The sequence below is a fragment of the Drosophila innubila genome (assembly GCF_004354385.1).
Source record: "Drosophila innubila isolate TH190305 chromosome 2L unlocalized genomic scaffold, UK_Dinn_1.0 5_B_2L, whole genome shotgun sequence".
NCBI classification, from domain to species: domain Eukaryota; kingdom Metazoa; phylum Arthropoda; class Insecta; order Diptera; family Drosophilidae; genus Drosophila; species Drosophila innubila.
The window spans coordinates 6076512-6086116 of record NW_022995373.1 but is presented as its reverse complement, the minus strand read 5'-3'; the positions used below and the strand labels follow the sequence as shown (position 1 = coordinate 6086116).

The following is a 9605-nucleotide window of genomic DNA, read 5'->3' as shown; positions in this document are numbered from 1 at the left end:
TACTAATTGAATATAAAATTTAAAAGACTTCTTGTAGCGTTATTTATGTACAATGTTCTTCATATTCGAGTAATCTGTCAGATACGGAAATATGATAGAAACACATGTTAGTTGTATTAGGAATACTCATTGTTTGCAAAGAATTAAATATTAAAGCAAATACTCCTTATTCTATTGCTTTTTGAGACTTTAAGGAGAGAAGAGTAAACGTAGATTGTATATTGCCTGTGAAAATATAATTTAAGGAATTTAAACTTGATTCAATTGCAAGCTCATTTAACTGCTTAGTTGTTATTACTTGCCAATAGAATGCCAACAACAGTTACTTGTAAGTAATCCTAATGAACCTAATTTATTTGAAGCCAAGCACAAACAACATGGTCGCATTTACAATCACTTCAATATTCGTGCATATATATATATATATATATATATTTAATATGTATGCAGATGACATTGTGTGGCTATCAAATGGATATTTTACGCACCTGGTCAACAACAACGCACAGGCAACAACAATAGGACAGCAAACTGTGACAATGTCTCAATTAGGCTATCAAATTGCCAGTGACAACGACAGCAGCAACAAAGCAGGATAGCAATAAAACAGAGAGAGCGATTGAGATAGACATATAGAAATAGAGAGAGACAGATTAGGAGTGAGAGAGGAAAGCGTTGCAATTAAGTGCATAAATGAATGCACTCACTGTGCGAATGAATGAGTGTGTGAATGTCTCTGTGTGGGCAATAGTCTGCGGTCATTTGCATTTTGTATTTAGCCAGTTCCAACCTGTTGTTACTTGTTGGCAGGGTCAATTGTTTGGCTAAGCCACATGCGTATCTATATATAGACTCTTGGCTCATTTTGGACAATATTGCCCCTGCCTCCTCTTTTACATATACTCGTATTGCACACTTAACACTTTGATTCCCTTAAGAGGTCTCAGATTACACACGTTGCCGTTCCCGTTCCCATTCCTGTTGCCGCTACGGCTGGTCAATTGCCACTTAATTGTGGGCATAATGAGAGAGCCGCATACAATGGGCAACTGCAGTCGTTGACACCTGAACAGACACCTGAGACAATTAAACATTTCGCTTGCATTTTTCAGACGACCAACAAGTGAGACACACACAGAGTCGGAGCAAGGATTGTGCTAAATACTAAGCATGTTGCAGAATCCATCCAAATATCACGCAAATCCTTTGTCACACTTTCTCGCATTGCATAACACACAAGCCAATGGCGTGGCACATGCACACGCACACGGACACGGACACGGACACGGACATGGACATGGACAGTTGCAACCACATCATTCACTGCCCACGGCAGCGTTGGCTGCTGCTGCGGCGGCAGCTGCAGTGACGGCAGCGGGTCAAAGTTCATACCAAATGGAGCAGCAACAGCAGCAGCAACTTCCACTTTGCCTCCCACCGCCGCCCACCGCAGAGGCACAGTCCCAGTCACAGTCGCACCACCAGCAGCACAGGGAGCACAGGGAGCAACTGGCGACTGCGACGTCGCACGCGCAGCTCATTGAGGCGGCCGCGGCGCATACCTCCCTCGATGTGGGCAAATCGTTTACAATAGCCGCCATTTTGGGTCTCCAACAGCAGAGCAAGGAGTATAATAATGCCATTAATTTGTCTCTCAATGGCGGCAGCTCAGCTCTGGCTGCGAGCCGAGATGTTGCCGCTGTTGCAGACGCTGTGGACCACGACAACAACAACAGCAAGTGCTACAACAACAATAACATAAACAACACCAACAACAACAACAACAGCAACAACTATGGCAATAACAACAGTCAAAGTGTAAATAACTTCAATTGTGATAACAACAGCAGTCGTTACCTGCCCACAGTGCAACACTCGCATCCGCATCCGCATCCGCTTCCGCATTCGCATTCCCATCAGCGGGCTAATTTCGCTGCTGCTGCCGCCGTCGCCGCTGCCGCCGCAGTGGGTGGGGCACCCTCGGCCTTGCAGAGTCTGCAGCAGCTGCATCAGCATCACGCACAGCAGGCGTCACTGACTTTTCAACGGGACAAGCTCAAGTCGGGTAAGTGAAGACTAAAAAACACGCTCGGCATTTAAACAAAATATTATGTACCAAATAGTAAAAATGTACCATTTCTATTAAGAGTGTACCATTATCGTCGACTCTAGTCAGTGCTATCAGAAATTAAAGAGCAAAATAATTTTCATTCGAAAAAAAAACAGTTTATAAAAATACCTTAAGGTGTACGTTAAGATTACAAAAAGAAAATAAAGATTATTTTAGGCAACATACAGAGAAGGGTGCGAAAGGCTTTATATCAAATTTGAAATGCATTTGGTGGCATTTATAGTTTAATCCATTTCATTTAAGCCGTTTTTCCTTCTTTGTGGCTTTTTATCAAAAAATCGTGTAAGACAACGGTTTTAGTTAACACGCTAAAAGGGGGAAGGGAGCAAATTTGTAACCGTGTAAAACCGGGCTCATGCTAAAAGAGTCCGTGCTAAGCGAGGGCCAAGTGTATAATAATATTTTTTAGTTTTCATCAGTCTTTGTGAAGTCTCGGACAGTCGAGTATACTTATGAAAATCTTACCGTAAAATCGTCCTAAATTAGTCTAAATTAGTAAAAAGCTGCTTTTAAAATGGCGCTGAAAAACCTTATTTATTAAATTAGTAAAAAACTGCTTTTAAAATGGCGCTGAAAAACCTTATTTATTAGAAAAGGGTCATATTTGACTTAAAAATTGTCAGATTTATAGTCATATTTGACGGAAAATTATCCAGATTTTGCAGAAATTAAATTAAATTAAATTTTGCAAAATGTTTATTTTCATTGGTTCCTTCCTATTGCAGCTATAAGATATAGTAATTCGAATTGGACTAAATTTGACCATAATGTATAAGAAAGTGCCAAATACACAACTTCGAGATTGACCATCTTCTAGGATTATTTTTCCAATATATTGAATGATGAATTTTTCTCAGCTATGTTGTGCCAAATATTCAGCCTCCTAGGTTTTACAGTTTGGGCTGCATACAAATCATTCAGTCAGTCAGTCAGGACAAACGAGAACAGGTACAATAAATTTTGAGTCCTCACTTTGTTTTATAAAATAATATATTTATGCAGCTCTGTAATAGAAAGGTGGCTCTGAAACTACCTACCTACTTATGCCAAGTTTTTTCCAATTACTGAATCTAACAAGTAATGTATTATTATAACTTGGGCTAACGCAATTTTTGAATCTTGAAATCCCACTAGAAAACAAATACAATTGTAGGCGCATTTACAACACAAGACAACTTCATGAGACTTTAAAGCCTTTTCATTGTGTAGCCTACTGCAATTGACCAACATTTTAAAAAAAATGTCTTTGTTTTTATAAGTTTAATTTAAAACTAGATGGACGGAGCTACAGTCGAGCGTTCTCGACTGTCGAAGACCCCTTACTCACTATGGAAAACCTAAGACTATTCAAAATTCAATATTCTTCTGCTCACTTGAAGCCATTGCAGGGCGCTGTTTTACATTTTCGACAAAGTTAAATACAGATTGTATCAGTTTGGTTAAAATTTTTTTTAAAAACAAAAAAGTTGTTTATACTAAGACATGATTTTCGCCCGATCGTTCCTATGGCAGCTATATGATATAGTAGTCTGATTTAAACCAACTTCGGTAAGGATGTTTAAGACTAACTTAAATGCATATTCTAAAAGTTTGGTTATCATATCTCATAAAATAAAAAAGTTTTGCATACTAAAACACGAATTTTGGCCGATTGTTCCTATGGGCACTAAATGATATAGTGATCCGATTTTAACCAACTTTAGTGAGAATATATAAAACTAAGTTAGATACATATTGTATCAGTTTGGTTATGATATCTCGTTAAACAAAAAAGTTTTTCATACTACGACTTGATTTTCGCCCGATCAGTCTTATGACACCTGTATGATATAGTAGTCCGATTTGAACCAACCTAGGTAAGGATGTATAAGGCTAACTTAAATGCATATTCTATAAGTTTGGTTTTGATATCTCATAATACAAAAAAGTTTTTCATACAAAAACATGATTTTCGACCAATTGTTTCTATGGGTGCTATATGATATAGTGGTCCGATCGAAAAAAGAAACAAGCTTGATCTGCCTGCAATATAGAGTAATCTACATACCAAGTTTGGCGTCAATAACTTTTAAATTGTTCTTATAATTTGGATATGACATATTCAATGTCGATTTTTAAGCGGTAAAGGGGGCGTAGCCAAATTCTGAAACAAGCTTGATCTGCTTGCAATATAAAGAAACCTACATACCAAGTTTGGTGTGTCTAGCTCTTATAGTCTGTGAGATCTAGGTGTTCATACAGACGGACGGACAGACAGACGGACATTGCTATATCGACTTGGCTATTGATGCTGATCAAGAATATATATACATTCTGGGGTCTGCCACGCCTGCTTCTGCCTGTACTCTTTTTAAGTACGGGGTTTAAAAAAACTTATTCTCAATACTAGAAAATGTTTCTCAATTTAAGGGTAACTTTATGGCAATATTCTTAAATATAGAACTAACATTTTCTGAGTATATGCTATAGCGAAGCAAACAAGGAGCGAAGCCGCCTAGTTTTCTATTAAACAGCGTACCATTTTGAACAAAAGTGGTCCAACATTGAAAAGCAGTATCAAATGTTGTATAAATGTACCAAATGTTACAACAGTCTTTACCAGTAGCCTTTACTCGACCTCATTTCAAGTTTTTCTCTCATTCCTCCATAGATTCACATAAGAAGAGTGCGCTGAAGAACAAACGCGTGCGTACAATCTTCACGCCGGAGCAACTGGAATGCTTGGAGGCGGAATTCGAGCGTCAGCAGTACATGGTTGGACCGGAGCGTTTATATCTGGCACACACTCTTAAGCTGACGGAGGCACAGGTGAAGGTCTGGTTCCAAAATCGACGCATTAAATGGCGTAAACATCACTTGGAATTGACACAACAGCGTCTGGCGTTGATCAGACAAACTCAATTGCCAGGTGGAGCAGCAGCAGCAGTTGCTGCGGCTGCATCATCAACAACAACAACAACAACATCCGCCGAGCTGCCGTTGACCGCTGCCTGTAGCACCGCATCTCCTAGTCTGCTGGATGAGGAGAATGAGGATAGCAAACATTCGCTTTCTCTACCACTGCGGCCTTTGAGTCATGCTTCCGAATCGGATTTATCCATATGTAATGATTCTCTAGACCTGGATGGCGACAGTCTTATGGATGGTAGTGAGGAGGCATAAACGTTCGAATAATGCCACAAAATCTTGTAAATATAGTACAATAAATGTGTATAATATGCGCCCATCTATGGTAATTTTAACTATTTATATCATTAACGAAGAATAATGTTATAAAGTGTTTTGACTTTAGTACTTTAACATTACAATTTATGTAGCTACAATACTTAAAGTGACTATCACACATATAGAAAAAGGAGATGATTTATTGCTGGGACGCTTTCAAACATCTGTCGTAGCAGGACAGATGCACCACCTGGCCATTCGGATACCGCACAAAGGCCGTTTGATTGGCAAAGCGTTTCTTGCACTCCGGACACACAGTTGCCTCGTTTAGTTCAAAGCACTTTTTCTTCTCAATGTCTACTGCAGATTGGAGTCGCTTTGCCTCTGATTGCAAAAGTCCCATCATTATTTTACGCTGATGTTGCTCGGCCAGATCAGTGCGTATCACCATCTCCAAATAGGTTTCAAGCTCATGGACGGGCAAATCATCCGGCAGATACTGTAAATCAAACATCGAATGTAAACAAAGAATCATAATGTTTAATGTTTAAATACCGCAACTTACTTCCAATATCTTAATTGGTTCTATTTTTACAGTATAGACATTAAGCAACTCGAGTGCCACTTTCAAGTTAGGTTTTACAAAGTCTGGATGCATGGAAACACCCTCGTATGGCGGTTGTTGCATTGGTTTTAGTATGATCGCTAGGAGCTTGTTGAAAACGTCCTTGTCCAGCTCGTAGTTTCCTTCCGCATAAGTTCTGGCCTTCATAACATCGCCAAGCACTTGAATGTAAATGGCCAGCACCTTTTCATGCATCTTGAGGCGACCCAGAATAAGTGCACGCTCCTCTAGCAGCACTGTGGTGGGAAAATCCTGCAGCACTCGATCTGGAGAGTAGTATTGGGATTCATCTAGCATTTTGTACAACTTGGAGCGTAGATGTTGCAGCTTCGGCGTTTCCTGCCTGAAAAAAATGATGTAATTATATATTTGAATTTAATAAATACTCGATGATTTACCCCTTTGTCTTCTCAGCGAGTAAGCGCTGCACTTGTTTACTGTACTCCTTAAGTAGTGCATTGTGCCGTAGTGTGTTGGTGTCGTCCCACACGTCGATAATATGTTCCAGGTAGGGTATGACTAAATTCTTGAATTTGCCAACCAAAAAGTTTAGAACCCTGTCACGTGGTAGTTTTTCCACTGTTTCTAGGTCTTCGGTAAAAATTTTAAGACCTTCAATTGGATCTTCAGTTATCAACCACTTGGCAAACTCAAAAATCAGTGTCAAGTGTTCTGCGCCAAGTCCCTGCAAATAAACGATGGATCGTTGAAGACCCTGCAACACAGATCCTTCCACATTGGCTTGTTCTTTTAGTAGTGTCAGAGCTTTCCTATGCATGCCTTTTCCCTCATAGAGAATGATCAACTCCAAGAGCTTATTGTGTTTTTTGAGAATCTTCTCAGACTCCTCTAGATGGCAGTGATTAAGTCGCAAAAGTGGAGCAACTAGCGCATCATTTGTCTGTAGATAACACTTTAACAACGTAGTGTCTATGATCTCTGATAGCGCCTTGGAGCTGCGTTGTCGTGCTTGGCCTAAAAACTTAATAAGGGCCATGTTCTATGGCCAATTGAAATTTCTTTTGAAGTAACAATTCCTCCCTTTGTGAAGGGATGTTCACCATACGTATACACCACAGTTCAGATGTAGCGGCGGCAAATATTGTGCCTTTATCAGAGCGAACAAGAAATCTGGTATTCTTTAGCTCTGGCAGGGATTGCACCAATGTCTCCTTGCCTACCAAGCTTCGAATTTCGATGGTGTTTTTAATGCGTCCAATAGCAAAGGGTTCATCCCAAACTGCAAATGGTAACTATTAAAAGAATTCGCTAAACAAGTCAATAATAAAGTTACCCAATCCCATCAGTGGACTTGTCCACATTGTTAGCGTTGTCTTATTATTCATTCCGCCATCAGCGCTGCCTTCCTTAGCTGTGTATTGACTGGGATCAATGAGCATCAGGTAGTTGTCTTTGGATATGCCTAACATATTTTTGCGTATGAGACAAATGTTGGGCTCCTGGCTGATGGTGGAGGAGGTTAGTATCAGTTCGTGTTTCTTTGGTGGAGTACAAGATATCTATTAATAAATATAAAGCAGATATATTATTTTTATCAATTAATATTAATATGTGGACGCTATTGACGACAGTATCACGAAAGGTGCGAAAGACAACTTGCCATATCTACAGTAAAAATATAAAATTTGCTTGTTTGTCTACGCCTTTTTGAAGAAAAAACCCTCTAGCTTAGCGGGAAAACGCTAAAACACAAACCACACACACACATTAGATATGTTCCATACATAGTTGGAAAGATATCATTGAGAGCTTTTAAGCGTACCTGTTAACTTTATTTCTTAAGTTCTCGGGTAAAACTGCACATTAATATAGGATTTTTAGCTTACATCTTGGCGATTTTTGAGAAAATTGCGCTAAATAATTTGTATAAATTTTGGGTTTTTGGTATATGATACATTACCTTTTAACTGAATATATACATTTTACGGTCGGTCGAAAATTAAGTTTTCGTACGAATAATTTTTTTTTTTTTTCGATTTCTAAACGTCAGTCTTATACATCTTGACCAAACTTTGTTCAAATCGACTGACTATATAATGTAGCTGTCATTAAAAATATCAGTCGAAAATTAAATGCAGCACTCTGCAAGGACATAAAATCTTTGGCGTGCTGAACGGCTTCTAAAAGTCAAGCACATGATATTCTACTGTCCAAAGTTAGTGTGATTGGAATTTTAAATTTAGAGTTAGTATTTAATAACCTTTTATCCAAGTATTAATGAAATTCATGAAATTTGTGATATCTTAAAAAAAAACCTCTTTACGAGGTTATTTTTTAAAAGATCAAGACTTACATTGTATATAACGTATTGATATTTGTACCCCACACACACAGTTTGATTCACCAAGCTTATTGCCCGAGGCACATCAATCAATGGTCAACTTTAAGGAAGCAAGCTTATCGTTTTTCCAAAAGAAGAACGCGATACGGCGATTGATGGCACAGCCGATTTGTATTAACGTGGCCAATTCGCCAGTTGTCGATTTACGAGAGTCCACATCCATTGTAAAGAGCGTACAACCCTTTGTGTCCGCAGAACTGTGCATGACTTCGAAATTATTCTCAATGCGACTTATGTCACACACATGAATCATATTGTCCGTCAGCACGAAAAGGAGATTTTCAGCAGCAACCACCTCCATCTGTGTAATTGGTTTTTTGCTGAAATTCTTGTTAATCATTTGCATATGCACTCCTGTATTTTCGTCCACTGAGTACATTATGAGCTGACCGCTCCTGGTGCCCAATATAACATTGTTACCTAGATTCATACAGCCGAAACAGTTGAATTAATTATAAGTGGTAAATGGTAATTACACTTTTTTACCGTAAGCTGCAATGGCTTCAATTTGAGCGCCTGGCTTCAGGATTGACTGCACACTGTAGGCCTTATGCATTTTTTTGCATTGACTTAAGGATTTTAGTGCTAAAAAATTCCCAAATTGAGCTTGTGAGTGACTTTAGGCAAAGAACATAATCAACTGCAACCGCAGTTGAATTTACTATATTATGATCGATGCATTGGTCCAATCCCGCTTACTAATAAAACAATTGTTTTATGAGGGCATGTATCCCACACACGATACAAATTGCCCAAAACTTTTCACATCATATAAGGAGAAAGTAACCGCCAACTATACAGGGGGACCACAGAAAGCAAAACCAACCGAAAATCTCCCAAAAATGTATAAAGTATAAATGAATAAAATGGCACCCCTGATAAACTTTTCATTGGCAATGCGGTATCAGCAACAAAAGAAACAGCTATGCAAAAAACGACACTTAAAGTCTTAATAACCTAATTGATGATAAGAATAGCAGTCGTTAGCGGCATACAGTGCACATTCGCATTTGCATTCGCATTCGTTGCCTTAAATCACACTTGCCATTTGAAGAAAATGCTATGTATCGTATTTGCAAATTGTACTATTCTGGGTAAACGTGTACCATTCTATATTAAAAAAAAAAAGAAATTTATTTCTTTTATGTTTTTATTGAGAATGGCAAAACCGATTAAACTAAAACTAAATTGAAAATGATTTACGTTTTCCAAAAGACAGTTACAAATTAAAACGTATAGTTTTACAGCCATCAATTTTAGACACAAAAAAAATTGTATTTTCTTTTAGTTTCTTTTATGAATGTTTGACTTTTAAAAATATT

At 38.4% G+C, this 9605-nt stretch overlaps 2 protein-coding genes across 2 annotated transcripts; one reads left to right on the top strand and one right to left on the bottom strand.

Moving 5' to 3' along the window:
* The first annotated feature begins 1170 nt into the window (after nucleotides 1–1170).
* LOC117782735 (homeobox protein B-H1) lies at nucleotides 1171–5364 on the top strand. The gene is made up of 3 exons (XM_034619766.1): nucleotides 1171–1666; nucleotides 1709–2065; nucleotides 4782–5364. Exons 1-3 carry the CDS (start codon nucleotides 1171–1173, stop codon nucleotides 5291–5293), a joined length of 1365 nt encoding a protein of 454 aa, XP_034475657.1. The 3' UTR covers nucleotides 5294–5364.
* A 118-nt stretch (nucleotides 5365–5482) lies between these two features.
* Nucleotides 5483–8839, bottom strand: LOC117782616 (vam6/Vps39-like protein). Its single transcript, XM_034619637.1, is given in 8 exon segments — nucleotides 5483–5795; nucleotides 5862–6264; nucleotides 6320–6877; nucleotides 6912–7161; nucleotides 7216–7441; nucleotides 8236–8311; nucleotides 8313–8703; nucleotides 8770–8839. Coding segments are annotated over 8 exon segments (2274 nt in total). The 3' UTR covers nucleotides 5483–5495.
* Nucleotides 8840–9605: the final 766 nt, after the last annotated feature.

Bases quoted from the DNA above. Each gene is read 5' to 3' on its own strand.
- LOC117782735 (XM_034619766.1), top strand. From the start codon at position 1,171: ATGTTGCAGAATCCATCCAAATATCACGCAAATCCTTTGTCACACTTT. The intron at 1,667-1,708 runs GCTCAGCTCTGG...CCGCTGTTGCAG, and splicing joins TTTGTCTCTCAATGGCGGCA to ACGCTGTGGACCACGACAAC. The intron at 2,066-4,781 runs GTAAGTGAAGAC...ATTCCTCCATAG, and splicing joins ACGGGACAAGCTCAAGTCGG to ATTCACATAAGAAGAGTGCG.